This window comes from Lissotriton helveticus, chromosome 3_1 (genome assembly GCF_964261635.1).
Source record: "Lissotriton helveticus chromosome 3_1, aLisHel1.1, whole genome shotgun sequence".
Classification (NCBI taxonomy): Eukaryota; Metazoa; Chordata; class Amphibia; order Caudata; family Salamandridae; genus Lissotriton; species Lissotriton helveticus.
Genome location: NC_136061.1, coordinates 810,133,081 through 810,159,008, shown reverse-complemented (window position 1 = coordinate 810,159,008; position 25,928 = coordinate 810,133,081). Strand labels below are relative to the sequence as shown.

The window sequence follows — 25,928 nt, the reverse complement described above, 5'->3', positions numbered from 1 at the left end:
TTTGTGGCCGTCCCCAGATGCGTGTATCGACAGGGCCTCCTTGCGTTGTACGGCTGCTGGTGTCCTCAGGGGCAGCCCGACAGTCCAGCCGAGTCGGCCATGAGAGCCCGCCTCCCCTTCGCCGCCTCGGTACCTGTTGTGTTCATAATACTTGTGTCCCTCCTAGGACACCTTACTAGATGTGCTCCCCAGTGTCCCTGCGAGGACACCGTTCCAGCAGTGAGGTCACCAGCTGATAACTGTCACAGATGACAGTTACCAGCTGATCGCCGAGCTGACTGCCGCTTCGCTCCATGTTAGGAGCAAACGAGTTGGTCAATAAAGAAGTTAAGAACTCCTTAATAGTTTTGTATTCTTAACAAAACTGGCGACGAGGAGCCAACACGTGCGGACCCACAGGAAAAACCAAGCGGCAAAAAGATGAATAATTAATCCTTTCTGCTTTTTAAAAAAAAAGACGAAGAGAGAAAGCAAATGAAAAGGAATAACAAGCGCATGCATGAAACATCGACGTGCTGAAATTCCATAAACGAAATGAACTGTGAGTGGATTTAAACGTCGATTTTGTGTTTGACAAGCAGTGTGCTGAGATAATTTTAAAGCGGCTAGCAGTGGCGAGAATGGAAAGAAAGCAGATTTGAGCTTGGAAACTATTTATTTGTGGAAAGAACTGATCACTTCAGCAATTTCTGTGAGCTGTGAAAACAACTGCCTGACAGGAAAAACAACCGGCCGTTGCTGTCAACTGTCACTTCAAAAGAACAGCTGAAGTGAATCGGAGCCGGCAAAAACGTCATCGCGTCGTCACGCAAACAACGTTGGCGGACATTTTGAATGAGGAAAAAAAAGCTTTTTGACCAGGCAGTCTAGCTTATTAAAAATTTAACGAGGAAGTGAACGACGAGCGCAGAAAACGACGCGCACAACGCTATCACTTCAATAACAGGAGGTGTACCGGCTAATTGGTGAAAAAAAAGAAAACGGAACAAAACGGTAATCCAAGACTATAAACTAACATTTAAACCAATAACACAGTGACTTCATGTATTAGACAAAATGATGAGTGGAATGTGTGGACAATCAACCTAGCTAATGTAAGGAAAGGTTAATCTGGTGCTTTCTCTAAAAGCTTTCTCATTACTAAAGGTAGGACTCTAAAAAAAAAATGAGTGACCTGGCAACTGGTTGCTTTTGGAATCTATCACCCCCAGAGTCATTCCTGCGGGCAGGTAGTGTACCAGCTTTGAAGTGGGAAGAATGGAGGGATTATTTCCTCAATTATATCTCCACAATTGAAGAAGATGCGGAATTAAAACCTGAAAAAAAGTACAAGATGCTAATGCACAACTTGGGTGCAGGAGGAATTAAGGTTTATAATTCCATAAATAAGAAAACAAGAGGTGTAAATGACGGGGATGTGTTCTCAAATGCAATCGACGACTTGAACGCTTACTATAAACCTACGGTTTGTGTGGGGGTAGACAGATACAAATTTTTTCATAGGAGACAAGGGAAGGAGGAGACTATAGATGATTATGTATCTGCCCTAAAGGAATTAGCAATTAACTGTCGTTTCGGAGGTCTCCATGATGAGCTGATAAGGGATCAGATAGTTATGCAAGGGTCGAATGAAAACATCAAAGATAACCTCTGGGCGAAGGGGGAGTACCCATTGCAGAACATAATAGACATAGCCAGGAAAGCCGAACTTACAGGACGCTGTGCGAAAGCTGTGTTGAGGGATGAAAAAATTAAAAAAGAAAGTGATCCTGTCAGCAAGGTTACTGATCATAAGGGTTGGAGGGACAGCAAGCAAGCTGCAAGAAAGAAAGAAACTTTTCAACCCGAAAGAAGGCAAGAGAAACGGGGGAAAGGACATTGTTACCGATGCCTAAGCACTGCACACATGGCGTACGATTTTAGGTGCCCTGCCCGCGAGGCAAAATGCACGTTCTGTGGCCTGATTGGACATTTTAACAAAGCATGTAATAGAAGGAAACCGCGGAATGTAAATGCAGTAGTAGAAGATGAGGTCAAGTTTGATGAAGACACGGATGAAGACATCAATATGTACATCCTCAACATAGACGACGAAGAAGAGAAAGCAAAAGAAACTGGAAAAGGAGCAAAGACAAAAAAACCTATGTGTACCATGACCATTGGAGGGGTGGAGATTAACATAACATGTGAACGAAAAGGTCTGGGAGGCGAAATTCAAGGAAGTAATCGGTCGGAGACTCAATAAACCAGACATTATCATTAAATCATTCAATGAGAGACCAATTGAAATATTGGGGTACAGGAGTCTCAGGTTCATATTCAAGAGCAGGGAGGCACAGTGTAAACTGTACATATCAAAGGTAGGACCATCAGTACTTGGGTGGATGGACCAAGGTAGTCTGGGAATCAGGCTGGATCCAAACAGCCATGAACCTGTGCTCAGCATGTCGGACACTGACGACTACGCAGGACAAATACTGGCGAAATTTCCCAAGGTGTTCAGTGGGAACATTGGAGTACTTAAGGGTTATCAGCATAGAATACAATTGAAACCTATCACCACTCCCACAGTGCATAAAGCGCGGAACATACCTTTTGCAATAAAGGAGGAAGTAAAAAATCAACTGGAGAAACTGCTAACTGATGGTATAATAGAAAGGGTGGAGGCTTCTGAGTGGGTTGCACCACTTGTCGTAGCAAAACGCCCCAATGGTAAACTAAGACTTTGTATTGATCTTCGCGATCTCAACCAAAACATCATTGTAGAACAGTACCCACTCCCTAAAATAAACGAGATGTTGTCCACCACCAAGGGAGTGAAGTGGTTTACCACCATCGACCTAAAGTCAGCATACCATCAGGTCCAGCTACACCGGGACAGCAAATCTTTGACCACCTTTGTAACACCATTCGGTTGTTTCAGATTCACTCGCGTTCCTTTTGGGTTAGCTTCAGCCGCTGCAATGTTTCAAAGACTGATGACTAACATTTTTGAGGGCGTCACTGGGATACTGTTGTTCCAAGACGACATACTGGTAATGGGAAAATCAAGAGAGGAACATGACGGTCGAGTGGAGCAAGTCCTGGGTTTATTGAACAAAAAAGGTCTAACTGCTGAGCATGCCAAATGCAAGTTTGCGTGCAAGACTGTCAACTATCTGGGGCATCAGATAACAGGCGAAGGCATCAGTCCCAAAAATGAACTAATCCAAGCCATCAAGGATGCGCCAGTACCCACCAACAGGGATGAAGTGAGGTCATTCCTCGGACTAGTAGAGTACTACTCCAAGTTTATCAAGAACTTCTCAACAAAAACCTACGCCTTAAGGCAACAGCTGAAAATGAAAAACATATTTGAGTGGACGGACGAATGTGAGCAAGCATTCCAAGACCTGAAATGCAATATGTGCAAAGCATTACCTTTGCAATGATTTGATCCTACCCTGGACAACTATGTGACGACAGACGCCAGCAACAAGGGCATTGGAGCAGTCCTAACACAAAAAGATGCTAAGGGAACAGAATATACCATCGCATTTGCTTCACGGTCTCTTACCCCAGCCGAAGACAAATATTCGGTAATAGAACGTGAAGCACTGGCCTGCGTCTGGGCCCTTGAACATTTTAGACAGTATTTGTGGGGTAGAAAGGTACACCTGTGTACTGACCACAAACCTTTAACTAAGGTGCTTACTACCAAAGGCCTACACACAGCCTCACCACGCCTGGCGAGAATTTCAGTGCGACTGTTTGATTTCATGTACGACATACAATATGTCCCCGGCATAAAGAATGTGGTCGCAGATTTTCTTAGTAGGATGCCTATAAAGATCAACGAAAACACAGGAACAAACGAAATAGATGATTCCTGCATAGCCAAAGTATGGGAAAATTCCAGCCAGATAACGAAAGAAGAATGGTCGGAAGGATATATGAAGGACAAAGACATTGGCATGGTAATCCAGTTGGTCAAGGAAGGGTGGACTAGCAAGAATAAATTAAGAGACAAAATTAAACCCTTCTGGGAGGTGAAGGATGAACTGTCCATTGAAGACGGGTTACTCATGAGAAGCGGAAGATATGTACCGCCGATGAGTGTCCGGGAGAAGATACTGGATGTATGCCATGAGGGTCATCTGGGCATCGCAAAAAGTAAGAACAGGGTAAAAAACATGTATTGGTGGCCGGGTATCAGCCGAGACGTGGAAAGAAATGTAAGGAACTGCAAGTTGTGTGTGGAAGCTGACAAAACACAAGTGACCTTCAGGCCACCCCTGCAGCCAATACAGAGCCCGTCCATGCCTTGGGAAAGAATAGGAGTAGACATTATGGGACCGGTGTCAGATGAGAAGGATCTGCAGTATATAATTGTAATAATTGACCACTACACTAAGTGGCCTGAAGTGAGAATCACCAAAAAGGCAGACTCACAGCACGTGGTCCAATTCTTGGAAGACACTTTCATGCGCGAAGGTTTGCCAAAGAAAGTAGTAAGTGACAATGGCGCACAGTTCGCCTCAGACCTGTTCAAGGACTACATGGAAAGGCACCACATTGAACACAAGACAACGTCTATATACCATCCAGCAGGAAATGGTGCCGTAGAGAGGTTTAACAGAGTACTAAAAGGTATCATACAGATAGCCACCTCAAACCTATTGGATTGGAAAAAGGAAATAATGAAAACAGTGTGGGCTTACAGAATAACACCATGTGAATCTACTGGCCACAGCCCTTTCGAACTTATGCGCGGACGGACCCCACTTACAAAGGACAATGTGGGTTGGGTTAAGGCTGCCCGCAGAGTTCACTGGTCTTCAGAAATGGTGGAAGAAAAACTGGCCCAAGCACAAACCAGGAGTAAGAATTACTATGACAAGAAACACGGTTGCAAGGTTGTGCAAATCAGGGCGGGCGATGTGGTAAAGGTAAGAAGGAGTGGACATGTCGGCAAGGGTCAAGAGAGATACACCAAACCTCTTACCGTCCGTGAAGTGTACTGTAATTCCGCACGCCTGAGTGATGGGAAGGTCTGGCATTTCTCTGCACTGTCGGCCCAAAAACATCCTGGGAACGCCAGAGTGGACAACACACCTTTAGATGCCACTACAGGGCAATCCAGGGCACACAATGGGAGTGCTGCAAGACTTTATTTTTCTGACACTGAATCTGACATTGAATTTCCTGCCACCCCAGGTGACAGGAGCGATGAAGGTATACATGAAGACACCCAGCCAGCGGACCGTTCTGTTCCTTCATCCAGACCTGCAGGCGCAAGGCGCAGACTACCTGTCATTCCAACCTGTGACTTGGCGAGACCAGTGGACATTAGCAGGACCGGCAGACTGTTGGGACCGCCTGCTAAACTTAAGGACTACATTTGTGGATAGTGGAGCCCCACGTTCTCTATCTGTTTCTACTGTTCCCATTACCCCCAAAGGAGGGGGATGTGTTGTGTTCATAATACTTGTGTCCCTCCTAGGACACCTTACTAGATGTGCTCCCCAGTGTCCCTGCGAGGACACCGTTCCAGCAGTGAGGTCACCAGCTGATAACTGTCACAGATGACAGTTACCAGCTGATCGCCGAGCTGACTGCCGCTTCGCTCCATGTTAGGAGCAAACGTGTTGGTCAATAAAGAAGTTAAGAACTCCTTAATAGTTTTGTATTCTTAACAGTACCTTTCAGGATATGCCTCCAGATGTTCCCGATCCGATAGAGGTTCCGCCAACAGTCCAGTTGCTCCGGGCAGGCAGCCCGTCTCTCTCGGTGACAGGAGAGCGCCCGCAGCCGCGCACAGAGGCCGCGGCCCACTGCAATGGCGCCGCTACGGTCTAGATTTTCGCACCACCTGCCTCCTGCACACGTCCCCAACAATCAGCGAGCCGCCTCCGCAGATCAGGGCTAATTCAGCAGCTTCAGGGGCACCTCCAGCGGCGATCCTCGGCTCTTAGTGATCCGCACTCTTTAGGCTGCATACGTGAGTTACTTTAGCACAGTAAGGACCATCAATTATGCGGATTTTGTCCGGATCATACCTCGACCGGCGGAGCTCCCCTAGCTAGCGGTCGTTTCGCAGCACGGCAAGCCACGCCCCGATGCTTATTTAGCTTTGACTGATGTGAAAAGCCATCTATTCCAAGGGACTCAGCAATGAAGTAGCATGTGTTAAGGATTCTCTTAGTTGGACTAGGGGGTTGATTTTGGTACAGCCATTTTTAAAGGTTATAGGGTTTAATATTTGTAAGCGGTAAGCTTTTATTTTTAGATTTATCGAGTACCAATAGGCAGAAAATTAAAGTAAAGCCTTCGCACTGATATCGATGCCTGTATCCCATAATTCAAGCTTTTATTTTTAGAGAAGGGAAACTAGCGCTTCCGTACTATACCAAGATGATCCTAAGGAGGCTCAACTCCACATAAGGCGCCTGGGTTGGTTCTCTGGCCCATAAAGTGCCTGGAACTCCTGTTTTTTTGCATACTATTTTTAAGTGTACTATAAGGTCCCTATTTGTAACAAAGTAATTGTCTTTTCATAAGTTAAAAACTGTCTGGACATTTTAGTTTGTAGCTGTCATCTAGGACATGAAACTATTTCTGAATTTCTATCACGCGACCACCTCCTGGGCTAAGCCTTGACTTGAAAGAGTCAAGTGCTAAAAAGGAGAAGTTGGTAATTTACTTTGAATGAAAAGGTACTATGGTCCCAGGACAATGGTGGCAAACAACAGAAATCCTACAGGTGGTGCTAAATGGCACTAATCCTACAAGTTAAAACCATTGACTGCCCTTGGACCACAAGAAAATGTTTTACAGAAAGTAAGAATTATTAGGTTAGAGAAATCGGATGAAAGAAGAAGCAAGAAAAAAAGAGGAATGTGTGTAAATATTCAATTTTAAAAAGTCACAATTACCATGTGAACTAGTATAACTGCACAACATAGAGAGCTTTACATCAACAGTCGCTACAACGGATGGAACACTACATCGCAGGTAAGTATAGGTAGGTATTCACTTTTTTTTTTAAATGTGTGTTCTAAGCATAAACCCTAATACTTGTGATTTGACAGTACTCCCAGTGTTGTATTTTCCAATGTTCTTATCAACGATGTAGTGACATACATCTTATGACATGCCACCTCAACCAAAAAAACAGGAGCTGACAGGTTCTAAAGTCCAAACTCACCCATCAACTACTAATGGAGGATTGATGCACACATGGAGAAGGGAATGTGAGGGGCAAGCAGATTCTGCTAACTACTGTGGAACTGGCAAACGAGAAGAGCGGAAAAATCTGGCACTGGATAGAAGAATGAGTAGGTGGCAGGAGTGGGGCAAATTGTGTGCATCAGGAACTAGTGGGAAGAGCGAAGGGAAGAGAAGTGGTAGGAAGTATGAGCAGCAGGAACAAGTGAGCAGTGTGGGGAGCTGGTACATATGGGTATGCTGAGAGAGAAAAAAGCTGTATAAGACACCTTTATTCCAAAGAAATGTGACCTCATGATGGCACACCAATTTGTAATAAGTAAAACACAGAAAGAAAACATGGATAATATTTAGCATCACTTTAGCGGTGCTTAATTTAAGCCAGTGGTTTTAAGTGCTCGGCACCAGCACCTAATTGTCAGCACCAATAAAAGTCTGCCACATGATGGTGCGGTTTTTCTAATTTAGAGATGAACAAAACAACAGCCGTTTATTCAATATACAATACAAAACGACTGATATCTGCCACCCAAGTCACTGTTTTAGCACTAGGCGGATAGGAAGAATCTCAACTTCCACATTGGTAGGAGTGTGATGGTTAGTAGTTGTGTTGGTACTTTTATTGGTAGCACAGGCAGGGGCAAGGAGTGGTGCAAGCTTCAGTGCACTCCTGACAAGGACCCTGGGGTGTATTTATTTTTATAAATTAAACACTGCTCGGACGTTAATGTTGTATTTTATAGTCCCTGAACTACTGACACTTGAGCTGATAAATTCCTTCTCACTGAATATCTCAGTCACTTCTTTTGCTTCAGTGCTATCAGGAAGAACATCAGAAACTCCATTACACATTTGTATGTTTTACCAATTTTAAATTCATTTATAAATTTTAAATTCTAATTTTAAATTTATAGTTGTCATTTGGCTGTTCATTTTGTAGGTTTATTGGCTATGATCTGCATGAGCAGGCTTTATTTTTCCTAAAAATAACGTAATCTACAGGAATGCTTAAGTATTGATTTATATACAAACGAACACATGCAGTGGATGCAGCTTCAAGAAGCCTTTCCCATTGGAAAAAAAACTGTGCAAAGGTTTTTAATGCTTGGGAACATGTGAGATTCAAGATTCAGAAAAGTTAAACTATTTAGGCACACATCCATTTTTCTAAATAATCCGGCTTGAGTATCCTTGGGATCCATTAATTCTGTTTGGGGGAACAAAACTGCTTCTGGCTTGATTAAGGCCAGGGCTCTCTGACTACTTTAGGATGACATCTGTTATAACCTGTGGCCTGAGTCTCATACAGAACGCATTTCAAAATCTCGGAAACCACTACAGCCACAGGAAACAAGTGCACACACCAATCCGCATTAAGTGGTGTGCAGGTAATCTCCACTGGTAGAACTGTAACTGGATTTACGGATGTTGTGGGGTTCATTAGTTCCAGGGGTCAATACTACTGCTTCTTTACATATTTCAACGTTATCAATGGTGAATTACTCTTGCAGGTTTTTTCCCCACAATCAAGGCATTCGTCCATAGACATATTCAACCAGATTTTGACTGGAAAAATGTGCTGGTAAAAAACACAGAGGGAACTGTATTTTACTGTATCTCCTACACCGATTCAGGCACAAACTCCTTTTCTCACCTGAATCAGGGCTGCTGAGAAACCTATAAAGTGGGTCAAAGTATGTTCAATACAGCGTTAAACATGAATGGCTTGGAAATAACAAGGTATGGAACAGTAACATAGATCTTTGAAAAAAGACATGTTCACAAACCTCAATCAACCGTGTCAGCGTGCTGAATAACCAGTGCTTGCTATAGATGGTGTTGCCAATTGAATCCTCAGCCGGACCTTCATCATCGCTAACTGGTGGTGAGGGATTACGGTCCATTTCAAAGTGACTTTGATGATGTTCTGGGCTGGACCCTCCAGAGTCTCCTACACAATTCCTTTCTAAAAAAATAAAGTGCAATCATGAATCATATACTGGTTTATCTGTATCTATGTGAACATTCAACATGCAGAATACTTCCAGTTGTAGAGTAGTTTTTCTCTTACCAGGACAATAGTTACATGAAGTAACAAAGATAATCCATAATCAAAGGTATTACCAATGTTACAATTTACTTAATTGCAAAGTAAAATCATAGCAAACGTAAAGTAACAAATCATAACAACAAAATACAGGCACACTAAAATAACTAAAAAATAAATAGATTCTTGTTGTATTGGTTATTTACATTTGGCATACAGTGCTAACATACTAGGGATGACTGCGCCAACACCCATGCCCCGATCAAAAAACCCTCAAACCGACGTAGACAGAAAGACCAGTTGGTTCCCCACCGACCTCAAGGAGTCTAAAGGGAATTGCCGAAAACTCGAATAGAAGTGGCGCCATGAGCAGATACAGGACAACCACGCTGCCCTCAAGGACGCCAGCCGCAAGCACCACCAACTCATTCGAGCCACCAAAAGGACCACCTTCTAGGACCGTATCAACAACAACGCACACAACAGGAGAGAGCTCTTCAACGTCGTGAAGGAACTCTCCAACCACAGCTCCAGCGCCAACGATATCCCACCTTTGCAAGACCTCTGTGACTCACTAGCCTCCTTCTTTCACTGCAACATCGCAGACATCCACAACAGCTTCTACACCCAAACCCCACCAACAGCCGCTAACACCTCTGATTCACCACCCCCCAGCCTCACCAACCACCTGCTCTCCTGGACCCATGTCAATGACGACGATACCATCAAGGCTATGAACACCATCCACTCCGGTTCACCATCCGACCCTTGCCCGCACCACATCTACAACAAAACTAACCGCATCATCGCCCCCCAACCCCGGAAGATCATCAACAGCTCCTTCGAGACCGCCACATTCCCGGAAAGCTGGAAACACGCCGAGGTCAACGCAATACTCAAGAAACCCAAAGCGAACCCAAAGGATCTTAAGAACCTCCGGCCCATCTCCCTGCTCCCGTTCCCGGCGAAAGTCATCAAAAAGATCATCAACAAGCAACTGTCCCACTTCCTCGAGGAAAACAACGTCCTGGACCCGTCCCAATCAGTATTCCACAGCAAGAATAGCACCGAAACTGCCCTCATCACTGCCACTGATGACATCAGGACCATGCTGGGCAACGGCGAAAACGCGGCCCTCATCGTCCTGGACCTCTCGGCCGCCTTTGACACTGTCTGCCACCGCACCCTCTGCAAAAACAATTGATGGACAGAATGCAGAATAATGTCATACATTCACCCCAGTACAGAGATCTGGGCCTAAATCCATCGTTTTTTTGCACTCCACATCACCCCAGGTCAGACATGGCCATATGCAAATCAGCCTTGACCCTGTGCCTCATGGGAACAGTCCAGCCCGAACTGCCAAGCCATGTCTTTCCAGGACCGGAATCAAGCATCCAAGGACCGGTTTCTGGCTATCAGCCGTCATCAGCCTGGATAGCTTGACTCCAGTGGTGTGGAGAGCATGGGACTCACGTCTGAGCATACCCATCCCACTCGGGGTGACAAATGCAAAAACAACCATTGATGGACAGAATGCAGAACAATGTCATACATTCACCCCAGTACAGAGATCTGGGCCTAAATCCATCGTTTTTGTGCACTCCACACCACCCCAGGTCAGACATGGCCATATGCAAATCAGCCTTGACCCTTTGCCTCATGGGAACAGTCCAGCCCGAACTGCCAAGCCATGTCTTTCCTGGACCGGAATCAAGCATCCAAGGACCGGTTTCTGGCTATCAGCCGTCATCAGCCTGGATAGCTTGACTCCAGTGGTGTGGAGAGCATGGGACTCACGTCTGAGCATACCCATCCCACTCGGGGTGACAAATGCAAAAACAACAATTGATAGACAGAATGCACAACAATGTCATACCGCACCCTCTGCAGACACCTCCACGATGCAGAAATCAGCGACAAGGCCCTGGGCTGGATCACCTCCTTCCTCACCGACAGAACCCAGAGGGTCCAGCTCCCCCATTCCGTTCGGAAGCCATCAAGATCCTCTGTGGCATGCCCAAAGGATCATCCCTCAGCCCTACCCTTTTCAACGTCTACATGGCACAACCTCAACATCGTCTCCTACGCTGACAACACCCAGTTGATCCTCTCTTCAAAAGGACCCCGCCACTGCCAAAACGAACCTCTACGAACGACTGAAGGCCATCGCCGACTGGATGGAGAACAGTCACCTGAAACTGAACTCGGACCAGACGGAGGTCCTCATCCTCGGCTCCTCCCCATCCACCTGGGACGACTCCTGGTGGCCGGCCGCACCAGGAGCCGCACTGACGCCCACGGTCCAAGCACGCAACCTGGGATTCATCCTGGACTCATCTCTCTCAATGATCCAACAAGTCAACGCCGTCTCCTCCTCCTGCTTCAACCCTCTCCGCATGCTTCGCAAGATCTACAGATAGTTCCCCACCGGAACAAGAAAGACGGTCACCCACGACCTCGTCAGCAGCAGACTGGACTACGGCAACGCCCTCTACGCTGGAACCACGACCAAACTCCAGAAAAGACTGCAACGCAAACCGAACGCCTCCGCACACCTCGTCCTCGGCATTCCCCGCCAATCCCATATCACAACCCACCTGTAGGACCTCCACTGGCTCCCCGTCAACAAGAGGATCACCTTCTAGCTCCTGACACACGCACATGAAGCACTCCACAACACCGGACCAGCATACCTCAACAAGCGTCTCACCTTCTACACCCCAAATCGCCAGCTTCGCTCAGCCGACCTCGCCACTGTCCCACGCATACACAGAACTACCACCGGCAGCAGATCCTTCTCCTACCTCGCTGCCAATACGTGGAACCCCCTCCCTACCCAGCTGCGTCTGGCCCAGGACCTGAGGACCTTCAGGAGACACCTCAAGACCTTGGCTGTTCGAGCAGCCCCCCCCTCCCTCCCACAAGGGCCTTGTGACCCTCACGGTTGAGTAGTGCGCTCTACAAATGATTGATTAATTTACAAATAATCACCATCAGGTAGACAGCTAAAATATAAAAGCATCATGTGATGTCCTAGCAATGGGAAGAGATGATTAGCAATAGGTTTAACATTATATAAGACAATGTGAAAGCCCTGTGTTTCAGAAATTAGGTTGTACATTTGAAATGGATTACTGGCAATAATTTCTGAAACAATTTCACAAATAAAAGATGATTTGGTTGTGGCATTCATCGGGTGAACTGCCGCCTGCTCACTCCCTCTGGCAGTCAACAGTTAAAAATCAAGAGCGGATTCTCCCTCCTGGCTTGGAGACAGTAAATAAACTAGTATTAGACCGCACTAACACAGGTTTGTAAATGGAATCGTTAGTGTATGGTTTCATAGTAATACACAAATAAATGTTCTGAAGATAAAAGTAGAAGACAGTTTCCACAAGAGGCTATTTCTGCTGCAGCAGTGTGAGACTAAATCAAGGTAAGGCCATACCAGGAAAGCAGTTGTTGGCGAAAAAAGCAGCCAGAAGACTCAAGGACTACTGGTGGTGGCCAGAGAAGGAAAGGCTTGGCCTGTGAGCATGGGTTCGGCCTTAGCATTCAGTGATCTCACAAAAGATGAGGCCAGTGTAGAAGTCGATGAACACAGGAGAGTATAACTAGAGTGGATTTACAGGAGGCAGTGCATGGTCTTCAGCAAGATACTATGGAGTATTGTATAATGCAGAGGCCACTGGCAAAGCAGCAAAAGAGGGTGATCCCCCTCAGAGAAGAGGAAGAAGAAAAAGGTTCCGCCCTGAATATGGGACAAGAAACAACGCAAAGCTCCTACTGTGGCATACAACATTTGTCCCATTGTGGCAGGATAGGGTAAACATTATATACTCCAGCGATAAACCCGTGTTCTCAGTATGACAGTGAAACATTTAAGTATGTCTTACTATCATCCAGTGCAATATTATGCTGCAGCTATCTATTCACCAACTATCAGAACCCAAGCACAAGTGGCTACAATATGTGCACAGAATGTGAGAAGTCTCTTACCACACATTTATCTGCAGCCACTTCAGAATGGGACCTACCGGACTGCAGATGATGCAGGACTTCAATTCTGTGCCGACTAAGCACCCTTAAGAACACAATCTGTGTTTTGGTTTTCAGGCAAAAATAAAGCAACTGCTTCATTGAGGTTGATACGTTTTTGCCTGTGTTTGCTCTTAAATACCTAACAAACAAGGAAGAAGGTAGAGACATTGACATTTGAAGAGTTCTTCCAGAGGAAGAGGAGGGGTAATATACAAAATGAGAACTCAGAGACCCCATTCATAACTGAACAGGTCTACCACTTGTCCCCAGGTATGGAAAGGCCCATAGCTGTCTGTCACTTACAGATCTGACAGATATGCTCTTTGTAATATACAAAGGAATACTTTCACATGAGCACACCGATAACCAAAGCCAAGCTAAAGACTAAGATGCTGAAACATATTAAGGTGCTGATGCCAAGTTTTCCAGATGGTGGGGTCTCATTACCACTCGGGGTGGGGCAGTAACAGAAATAATGGAAATTCCAAGTGGAACCCAGAGAATCCCAAAATAAGAAGTAATTATTCGGGGTAATGGAAAACAGACCAATGGGAGGATTTACCGGAAGCAGCCATATTAAAAACTAATCTGGCATATAGTGGCCCATACAGGGTGAGATAATAGTATGAAGCCTAAGACTTGTATTCCACCACACAAGTGGGTATCCTATTTTTCAGAACTTAACAAAGCTGCAAAGGAAGGGATGGCCATGGAGGATTAAAATGCCCCAAAGTGGAGACATGTCCCGTACCCACACTGCAGGAAACGGTTGTATGTCAGTACAACGCATGCTTTTACCCCGCATGCCATTACAACGCGGGGATTACAACGCAAGTCGTTACAACGACTTGCGTTGGGGGGCGCTGGATAGGGGAATAGTTTAATTTTCTATTCCAACTCCAGACCCCGTGGATAGTAGGGAAGGTGTTGGATAGAAAATTAAACTATTCCCTATCCAACAGCGCCCTCCAGCGAAAGTCGTTGTAACGACTTTCGTTGTAATCCCCGCGTTGTAATGGTAGTGCGGGGTAATAGTTGCGTCGTAAAGGATGTTCCCCCAGGAAACACTAAAAGGTGTAATCCCCATACATTTAATTTTTCTTTGAAGAATACTCATGCTGCAATCTGTGCACAGATAAAAGATAAGGCCCCTGACCTAGATAGACTCCCGGCAAATCGGTATGGCTCAGAGCCTGTACTTTGGAAGCTTTGGCATGCAAAAGTATAACAACAGAAAGAATTGCCTATGCTGATTTTGGTTAACCCAAAGATTTACCGCAAAAGCAGAGAAAATTATCAAAGCTGGGATATGCTTATAAGTAGCCTTTTATTCGAATATCTTAGTCAAAACACAAGGGTATATTTGTATCAATCATATACAATTTGAACAAAAGCAACACACACTAAAGAAATTATGGACAAAAAGAGTTAAAATTCAACATCCATTCTAAACCCAGTCATATCACAATCATACCTTGTCAGTCATACACAAAACACATATGAAAACAAATACACCCACGGCTAGATAGAAATAAATAGTCGTGTGGTGTATTAGGTCTGCTACAGTTTGTACAATTCTTTTTATTAATTTTAGTTGCTAAAGTCACACGATAGAAAATTCTTTTTCTCTTTCTTTCCTTAGAAACTTTTGGCCCTGACGAAAATCCCTGTCAAACCCTGGGGATTTGAAACGCGTAGGCCGTTTTATGTTCAGTGTCTGCTTCTTTCACATTTGTGTTGCCCTGTAGTGTGAATAGAGTGACACATCACTGGCTTACAAAAAAACGATGTATATAATGTTGTTGATTTGACATTTAACTCTGTTGATTTGGTTTCTTGAGTTACACTTGTAAATATAATTGTATATATAGAATTGTACAAACTGTAGCAGACCTAATACACCACACGACTATTTATTTCTATCTAGCCGTGGGTGTATTTGTTTTCATATGTGTTTTGTGTATGACTGACAAGGTATGATTGTGATATGACTGGGTTTAGAATGGATGTTGAATTTTAACTCTTTTTGTCCATAATTTCTTTAGTGTGTGTTGCTTTTGTTCAAATTGTATATGATTGATACAAATATACCCTTGTGTTTTGACTAAGATATTCGAATAAAAGGCTACTTATAAGCATATCCCAGCTTTGATAATTTTCTCTGCTTTTGCGGTAAATCTTTGGGTTAACCAAAATCAGCATAGGCAATTCTTTCTGTTGTTATAGATTTGTGGCTCAGCCTTGCTGATTAAGAGCCGACCCTAGTTGTTCTTAGGTTGGCATGCAAAAGGGCATTGATATACGGAACTCAGAGAACCGTTTTTTTAGCATAGAAAGAGCTGAAATAATTCCAGTTTTTAAAAAAGGTTGTTGTAGTTCTGCTAATTATCGTTCAATTAACCTTTATGATAATATCCAGAAAATGTTTTGAAAACAGGTTATAGATAAATTGACTATCTAGACTGAGGACAGATCGGTTTTAGCCATTTTCAAGCGGGGTTTTGACCTAAGATTAGTTTAGTGGATCCAGTCTTTAGGTTCCTCAAGATGAAGTGGAAAGAAACTGACACTAAGAAAGGAAGTCTTAATGTGGCATTTGTTGATTTAAAGCGGCCTTGGACATGGTGCTGAGAGAAATGCTATGGAAAGTCCTGGGGGAGATGGGTTATCCTCCAGCTGTGCTGGACATGATCATTCGTTTGTATTCAAAACAACTATGCGTAGGTGCTTTGGGGTTCAAATTGGGAAGTGGTCAAGCCGATAGCTATCCGCAATGCATTGCGACAGGGCTGAAGGATTCCCCCTACTCTTTTTTTTCTAATTTATGAATAGCTGCAAAACGTAAGGGAAACGGGAGTCAGAAAGGAATTTCCACATTCCTTGAGACTCACCAAGACAGGTCTCTATAGATTGCAACAGCTTCTGCAGTCGGAAACCAGTGTTCAAATAAATACTTACACCTGAAATGGGGAGATATCCAACTGTGCAGTGGAAGCTGTCATTGAGTGATAGAAGATTTGATTTAATGATATCTCCCACTATAAGAATGTCAGTTGTGGCCGCTGGAGAAGATAGTGGTCCATAGGAACACTGCATGCTCTTCTCAATGTCCATTCACATAGTGCCTCATTCTTTTTCATTGAAAATCCTCTCCCTTTTAAGGGACAGTGGGTACAAAGATGCGATGACAGCATTCCACAAATGCAGAATGGAGGTCAGCTGTACCTCTCGGTTCTCCAGCCCTAAATCTGTAAGCATCTGCACAAGGCATTAAGCATCATGAACATTAATTAGGAATGGGCTCTGTGAAGCCTTATGAATACCCTATTTTCACAGTGCATGACTAGTAAATTGGATGCTATGCAAAACAAGCATTTGCAAAACAAACAGGTCTCGCCTTACTGACCTGCTGGCTTTGTTAAAACTTTAACCAATGCTGTGCAGCATTGGCAAAAAGAAAAATGCTTAACAGCAAAGCTATGTAGCACTGGCAAAAGGAAAAAAAAGGCACACTGATGCAGCTGCTGCTGACTGCCACATCAGTCCCTCTGTGTGCCCATGTGTGATAACATATGTGCTTGCATGTGTCACCATACGTGTGCATGGTTGGGAATGGTGCAGGCACCATTTATGTTTTTAATTACCAAACCAAGGTGGTAGGCAAATATTTGTATTTTTGTTGTGCAAAAGAGCTTCTAGCATTGAGGAGTGGCCCGACATGATATGGCAGTTTCTAGGCCCTCCTAAAAATAGTAAAAATACAATTAAAATAAAATATATGACAGCAAAGGAATTGGGGTCAACGAAGGACTGGGAAGGGTGTGGGAGCAAAGGAGGGACTTAATGCTAGATTCTTGTGATCCACTACCAAAAATAATTACATGAAAAATAATAAAAGCCTGACGCTCTTTAACACATACATGAGCCCTATAGTAAGTATCATCCACTCTCATGACATCAACGTCCTCTCCTAAGCTGACAACAAACAACTCATTTACTTCCTCACAGACAAGATGCATTGTCCGGTGCCGAGACCTAAACATTGGATACAGGATCTGGTGTATTGTAGGGATACCCTACGAACAAATGAAGAAGAACTACCTACAGGAGCGAGACCAAAAGACTATTGGTTGTATCTCATTGACTATTTGAACACAAATGTAAATATATAACTGGTTGTATCAACGGTGTCATCATTACTGATGTTTCTGGATTGTACTGTGTAGCTACGCCTGAGCGAAGGGTACTGTTATGTGCTGATCTGAATGTTCTTTATGGTTTGACATTGTATGTCTTTGCAAATACCAATAAATGAAAATATTTTTTAAAAAACAATGCATTGTCCACGCTGAACATCATCTCACCCTCCACTGTTGGGCAGATAAAGGGCGTGCTCCCTAAGGTATTGTTAGAATTCAGGTGTATATTTTTTTCTTGAAATGCAACCTCTTCGCCCGTCAGAGTCCCACCAGCACTCTTGAGGACGACAGTGGGAGGTTAGAAGACCAGCATAAAAGGGGGACTACTGGAAACACATGCACTTTCATGGAGTACTTGCCAAACACCAAAATAAGGGTTCCCGAAAAGCAATGATTCGAAAGAAGAATATAAGGAGCCAATCAGAGAGATGATATAGAGGCTAGGCTCCACAGGAAGGCCAACCACAAGCTGGGCAGGCTAAAATAAAAAAAGCCAGCAAATAGAAAGCAAACAAATGCGAGTGACAAAGCCAATGGTAAGCAATGACTAGAATGCTTTCCTGGGTAAGCTTTCAGCATGCCTCAATATGTCTTTGCAACTAGACAGCTGTGATGTCCGTTAGGCTTTGATATAAAAATGACGAACATTGGTGAAAATCAGTGGCTCAGAGGCATACCCATCACCTCACCCTCATTCAAAGGGCGTCTGTCACACAGATTTCAATGATATTCAACCCCCTTAAAAGCAAAATGCCTCCACATACTTCAAAAGGGTAACTTGCTTTGTAAAACTAAATCACACTCCTAAAATTGTTTAGCCAGCTTTCACTTACACGGGATCACGCTCTTAAATATTGAACTTCACCCTAATTCACAAGCCAAAAAGGTTCACAAGTTGACAGGTTTGAATAGGCATGCAGAGGACCTCACGGGCAAGGGACTCTTAGGCAAACAGACAGACTACAGGTCTCGGATAGAGGCTGACAAACCTAGATGATCAAAATCCGACAAATGCTTACAAACTCAGGTGGCAAAGCGGCTCGTCTGGGCAAGCAGAGACTCATGCTGGAAGAGGAGCTTATGGTGGGAGGAAGAGGATCGGTCTCAATCTACTATGTAAAAGAGGCTGTCACAGTAAGGTAGACTCTGGCATGAAAGACTCAAAAAGACTAAAGATAGAGGATGTTTTACCCATGGATGCTGCTCCTCTGACTTTTCATGTGCTGGCACGGAGACGAGCACTATTCCACACGTACGTTGTCCTTTTGCACGTGGAAAATAAGCAGAATGTTGCTTTAAAAGCACAAATAAAAACAAGGCCTGTAAAAAAAAAAAAAGGCCAAACATTAGCATGACTCTTACAATGGGAAGGATCGAGAAATCAATTAAGAAAATGGACAAATATTAAATATGTACAGAATATAATATACCCTAATTAACCTTTTCAAAACAGCCTAGCCACCTGACTTTAAAATATATCCAGCGTTAATCAACTTTCCAAAATATAGCAAGAATATCTAATTTCAGTTGGCCACTGTGTATCCATACAAATTCAGTAAATTCAGCATGTGGGCCTCTGACCTTAAAAATCTCACCATCAACATGATTATAATCCTAAACCCTTCATGAGGAAGTCACGTGCTAAAATCATATGTCTGCAGTTTATGAACATTACATAAACCCGTAATTCCAAAGAAAGAGTAGTATTGGCTCTAACTGACTGCACAGGCAAGTTTTGTTTTGTTAATATAAATGCAATAACACTGAACCTTCTAATGGTCCTACTGCTCCGAAACCATAAACCAAAGTTAAAAACAATATACAAAAGGAAGTGTTGAGGAAGTTCAATGTTTTTACTGAAAATTCACGTAATCACATATTAATCCAGATTATTCAAACATATGAATTCTTCTTATAGATCCAATATAACGCAGGAGCCATGATATGCTATCCAAAAAAAAGTTTCTTAATTCTTCCCTTCACATCAAACTGCAGCCTGGCCAACGTGTTTCGTCCCAACATGGGACATCATCAGGGTTAGGGATTTCTTATTTTTTCCTTGTGGGCACGTGTAAAACACACAGACGAAGAGGGGGATGAATAGCGTTATCACCGAAGTTTCATTAAAAATTCCTTATTGATTCTCCCTGGATAAGTGTAAACTAGAGAAGGAAGAATGCTGATTATCTGTACCGACAGTGGGACCTGCCAGGTTAAGCAGAAAGCGGCAGCATCCCATCCAGAAGCGCGGATGGGATGCTGCGCCTTTCTGTTTGACCTGGGTGTGTAGTAGGAATATATCTGTGCCAACCCTGGACAATGGACAATGGACAAACGTACCCCAGCATTCTTGTAGCAGCCTGATATTTTTAAGTTGATTAGACCATGCTTGATGAATTCCACTACTATACCCTTATAAAACTTGCATATGGTTATATGTAACTTATTACGAGATTTCTCTACTGAACTGTGGGAATCCGGGGATTATTTCTGACTACAATATTGTGGCTGTGCCCATTAGCCTCTTCAGTTGTTTCATCTCTGCTCTTTTATGGCCATTAGAAGGTATTTCTCACTAAAGTAGTGAAACCATTACCCCCCTGCCCCATGGGAATCTACGTCAGCCTCAGGAGGAAACTCAGCTTGCAATAAATAACACACATATGTTGCATGGAGAAAAATATAGTATATAAAACCCTCTGGGAAAGGAGAACACGCCTAGCAAAAAAGGAACAGACATACTATGAAACCTGAACTAAAACTTGTGATATACAACTTGGAATCATCACTGATCAGAATTACCTTAAAGGTACTTGCAAAAAGATTTGAAAAATACTATTTTCCTTGTACAGATATGGGGATAAATATAGGTGTAGTAATCTTCAATGTCTGCTTAGGAATGTAGAGCGCACAACACCCTGCATTCTACCTTTCTATGTATGTTCTGTTCGTTCTATCTGCTGGCAGTTGCTGTTGACTGGCCAGAGGGACAGCTGCGATATCTACTCTGCTCTTACTAATAAATGCACCTATAAATATTATAATGGTGTGGACCTACTTACTACATTTTATGGCGACGATCTGGCCGAGTCATCTGGAGAGAGTAGCGTACTTTAAAAAATTGACTCTTCCAAAAGGACATTAAATACAAATCCTATACGGGCATGGACATCCGATTTATTCGTCTCTAACTGTACGGTTTCACTTTTGCTTTTTACAAAAAAATGCAGCTGAGTGCTGAAAGCTTATCTGCCTTAGCTACTCGGAGGAAAGTTCTTTAGAATCCTCTGCAACACTTAAGAACTTTAAAAGTTCTTATCAAGACGTACAAACTGACAGACCATTTCTAGGCAAATCCCGCACTTTCCTACATTTTAAGACGAGTCCATCCACCTATCAAACCTGCATCAATAAATACTACAGTGCACCTTTGCTCACATTTATGATTACTATAAAGCGTCAATCTACCCTAACAAATTATTGGACAGTAATCCATGTTTGCAGTGTTTCAGTTTCCAGGCAGCCATTATGCCAGATTGAACTGAAATACATTTTGAAATTCCTGGATCATATTTAATAGCACACATTTTGTAGCACATATTTCACAACTAAAAATACAATAGAAATATAAAGATTTCTGGAAAAAAATAAAGCTTTTTACACATTTTGCTCCTTCAGAACAAGTAGGCCTTCATAGGAGTATGACAAGAAAAAGGCAGTCATCAACAGCCCTCAGTTATTACTTAAGAGACATTACATAAAGTGATCCATTTTAGGAATAAGTATCAGTAAAGCAATGAAATCAATGATTATACAAAGCAAACAAAATATGTCAAATCCTCTCCTAGTTTACCGCAGACCTGGGAAAAAAAAAGCTAGTGAACATTTTGTGCACATAGTTTTTGTGCTCCTTATACATGCACAAAAATAGAAACATTTTGTAGCTTTTGCGCAGGGCCACAGTAAAAAGAGCAATTTGCAAATCTTATAAAATTAAAGCATCAACCCACAGTTTCTTGCTCTTCAAGTAAAGGAAGCAAAACAAAAGTACAGCCATGAACATTTGTCCGTACATCTATTTCCAGCTGTACACTGACTGAGCACAGGGAGCAGAAGATAGTGTTAGATGTTCAGCTGCTTGGGATTTATTTCACTTCAGGGCACTTCTGGGTCATGGGCCTTTCAGAAAGCTATGGACCCTATGTTCCAGCTTGGAACTCTCATTTAGGTCTCTTCCTCCAACATGGAATGTTCATACAGCTTTCTTTTCAATCTCTTGATGCTAGAAGAGAATACTATCAGCAGCTGTCTTCTCTTGGATGTAGGATGTGAAACGCTTAAGAAATTTGGGATATTCTCGTTTTGCAACCGCCCGTAGCACTGAAGCTGGTGCCCAACCTCCAGGGTTTACGTTTGCTACATATGTAATCTTGCACTGGATATTATCCCTGCTTATTTCCCGATATTATAATGGTGTGGACCTACTTACTACAATAGGGCACAGTACGGAAGTTTAGGGGTCTCTTTATAGGTATACCTGTCACTTCCCTTCATTTTCAATGATATTCACCGTCCTATAACAACATATGTCTCGGTAGACTTAAATAGGATCCGCCTCGATCAGAAACCTGCATCTCCCTCCTATAATGGTTACCCATCATTTACTTCAATCGCATTACTCTCTTAAATATGGGACTACATTCTCACTCACGAGGCTGCGAGGATATATATGCTTTGAGAGTTTCTCGCAGCAGGAGTTCATAAACCGGCAAAAGAGCTACCGATTTCAGACACAGGCTCACGTGGATAGGTTTTCAAAATCAGACAGATGATCCCTTAATCAAGTGTCAGAGAGGCTCATTTGGAAAAGCAGGGGCTCACTCAAGGAGAGTGTGTTTTGGTGCCAGGCAGAGAGATCGCTCAGACTCTACAGGCAGAGGAGCCTGTCAGGTCGAGTATGGTAGGCTCTGCAGTGAAAGGCTACAGATAGAGGATGCTTTACCCAAAGATAATACTGGGACTCTTCCTGTGTTAGCGCCGGGTGACGATTCGTCAGTCTCCCAGTCTCACGTTGTTCGGTTCGATGTGTAAAATAAGCACAACGTCCCTTTAAAAGAAGTCTCAAACAAGGATACGGCCTGTAAAAAAACGTCGAAGTAAGCCGAGCCCACATAACGAGAACGACATGAATACAACCAAGAAAATGTTGTAATATGAATTTAGCGAAACAGACGTAAAGTAAACCGTTTTCAACCTGGCTTTCCAAGTGGCGCGTAATTGGTGTTAAAATAAATCATTCTTTTCAAACTCCGCCGTGAAGCACCTTCCGAAAGTTTTCACCTATAGCTGAGACGGCCACTGACTGCCGTTCTTACCAATCCATATTTTGTTTGGGATAACAATTCCATAGCTGCCAAGGTTTCAGATTGCTTATGTGTGACATTTTCATAAATTCAGTGTAATTATGAGTGACATTCAACAAATATGAGTGACACTTTCTGGCGAACAAAATCAATAAGTGAAGATGAGGGAAACACACAAACAAATATATGTACATCAGAAATTACACCCATTTGAGCAACGAGAAACTCTAAGAAGATCTTAAAACTGCTGTAATGTACCAGAAAAGAGGTCACTACCCTAGTAAGTAGTAACTGACAGCCAATCCTCATAAACAGTTTTGAAAATAGGCGTGGTTTATGTTCTGCATGAAACAAGTTAACTACCGGTCTCAGTTTGAAATGTAAATTAAGAAAATCATGTCTCGTTAACTATAAACTGACTAAAATCACTGGCCTAGTGTCCATAGTGCTGCAGAGATCAGATGAATTTAGAATGCAGCGCCTGTAGACTGAGTATGCATGAATGACAAGTGTTATGACAAGTGACACAGAAGTTCGTGATGTCGAGCTCAGAAAGAACAGAAACTCGCCTCCCTGACTTTGTCTCCAGCCTGCTTTGAAAGTAATGGACAGCTTGTATTTTTGGAATTAAGAAAACTTAGACACGGAAACTCAAACATCAGAGAAACACGCGCTTCATTTATTTGATCGGGGAAAACCATAACTGACTTCGGTATTTTTTGTGTCCAGTGGGTATGGTCACTCAGTTTGTTATGGTTAAAGGAAATCCAACAGTGGGCCAGTGACTGTTTGAATGACCACTGTTTAACAATGTAATTTAAGTAGGCATTCCGAAGCAAGCATTCCCTAACATAAAATTGTTTACCCAGTCAGTGAGAAACGGGTACTGCGAGCAAAGAGAAAAAGAAAAAAAGTAATTATAGGGCTTTCCTGATGACGGACAATACAGTCAGTTCAGCTGAGCCCAGATCGCAGTTTGTAATTTGCAGTCTCAGGCTGCGCTAAAACGTAATTGGATTATTAATTTTCTAATACAATCCGCACCAAAACATGAATGACCTCTGCCCCTTCAGAAGCTCAATCTCCACCAAGGCATGAAGACTCATAGATACGCGAGGACGTTCAGCAAAATATAGGAATCAGACAGCATAATGCGCAGCAGAAAGAGTTTGATATCAGCGACGCTGTTAGCACACGCACCACTGAAAATATTGTTTGTTGCAACCAGGCCCAAAAGACATTAAGTTATTCCTGTCCTACATACCTCCGTGAAAACAGGGCCCTGTGAGACCAGACCTCCGTCTTGAATACAAGTGGGCACAGTCCTAACAGCTGCTGCAACCGGATTACAAACTCCTGTCCTCCGACTCCCTCGGCTGGGTTCCGGTATTAATGAATTTGGGGTAAACAAAACTGCGACAGCATGCGCCAGCACGGGCGAGGCTGGTGCAAGCTGCTTGCAGCAAACAGTGCTACACTTCAAGCGCCATAACTAAATACATTTGCGGCGCCACCCGCAAAGCACTAGCCAGCTGCCGCTTACGCTTTTCTCCACAACTTCCCAGACCCGCTCTGGCAGCAGGATGTGACGTCCCCCTGCGGCGCCCACCGGCCAAAAGCACACAACCTGATTGCGCCGGACGCTCCCCGGGGATTTGTAGCAGTGAGTGTGAACCATCACCCTGCTAGCAGCCTCAGAACTGCAAGCCTGCGAGAGCCAGAGCAATGGGGCACGGCGCGCTACCACACAGTTTTAACAGCCAGGCAGCACTTCAGCACAGCCTAGAGACACTTTGCATTATGCGTGACAATGCATTTCAGTGCAGTAATGCGGAGTACCACACTGAAATGCACTAGTGTCACGCCTGATGCGTGACACTTGGCAGGACTGCAATTCCAGTCGTGCCTTCTGCCTGTGTGCATCAACCAGTCCGTGAGCGGCTCTGTGAATGAAGCGGGCTCTTTATATACGATACCAAAACAAGCATTTGCAAAATAGGTCTCGCATTAGGAAAGTTTGAGTCATTTGTCTTGTACATGACAAATGTATTATCTATGTGTTATTTTTGAAAATTGTGAAATTAATAGCTTTGTCATTTACAATGCTAATACTTTCATTTTTTGACAATGTGACACCTATATCATTTTTAATGCAACATGTTTTGTATTTATGTGACTTAGAAGTATTGATTTTACAAATAACAATGGTTTAAAAAAAAAATTAATACTTAAATAAAAGTTATTGTAATTTATAATGGCAATAACTTAAACTTTTGTAATTAACTTTTGTGAAGATTATGTTCAGTGTATTTTATTGTGACTAAAATATAAGAACAGAAGGGAAATATCAAATTTTTTTGTGGCATTTGTAATAAAGCTTGAAACATTGAGCGAAAATATTTGAACCAGTTGTTGTTGAATGTTTGTACAGATTGATACTGTGGTGGCGCTGAGTGATGTTGTGGTGGCGACAAGTGATGCTGTGGTAGCGCATAGTGATGTTGTGGTGCCCCTGAGTGATGCTGTGGTGCCCCTGAGTGATGCTGTTGTTGTGCGATAGATAGATAGAGTGAGGGCGATAGATAGCTAGAGGGAGGGGGAAAGATAGATAGAGTGAGGGCGATAGATGTGTGTGGTTGTGTGTGTGTGGTTGTATGTGTGTTGTTGTATGTGTGTATGTGCGTGGTTGTATGTATGTGTATTTGTGGTTACAGAAGGATGTATGTGGAAGAGAGCAGCAGATCAGCATATTATAAGACAACAGGGAGTTAAAGAAGGATGCGTGTTGAAGAGATCAGCAGATCAGCACAGGAGAAGAGAACAGGGAGTTAGAGAAAGGGAACAGCAGATCAGCACGGGAGAAAACCAGTGGTAAGCAAGGTGATAGTTGTAAAAGGAGCTATGCGCCTAACTTGTTCAAAGTCTCACAGGCACTGTGTCCAAGCAAGCCAAATTATTTCGTAGCAAAGGAGCACACAGTGAACGAGCAGCATTTCACAGTGAGAACACACAGGACTGTAAATACTCCAGATGGTCTAAGGAGAAGGCGTGGTGGAGCTTATTTGGCAG

At 43.3% G+C, this 25,928-nt stretch overlaps 1 protein-coding gene across 2 annotated transcripts in view; it reads right to left on the bottom strand.

The window, feature by feature from the left end:
* The window catches only part of SAAL1 (serum amyloid A like 1), a 268,183-nt gene extending 245,561 nt beyond the window's left edge, over positions 1-22,622 (bottom strand). The window contains exons 1-3 of one of the 2 annotated variants that reach the window (XM_078681081.1): positions 22,499-22,622; positions 18,688-18,816; positions 8,994-9,172 (exon numbers count right to left, since the gene is read on the bottom strand). In XM_078681081.1, coding sequence (XP_078537207.1) covers positions 8,994-9,172; positions 18,688-18,691 — 183 coding nt within the window. In that variant the 5' untranslated portion in view covers positions 18,692-18,816; positions 22,499-22,622. The remainder of the gene's footprint in view (positions 1-8,993; positions 9,173-18,687; positions 18,817-22,498) is intronic. The other variant, XM_078681082.1, reaches the window with a different exon arrangement.
* Positions 22,623-25,928: the final 3,306 nt, after the last annotated feature.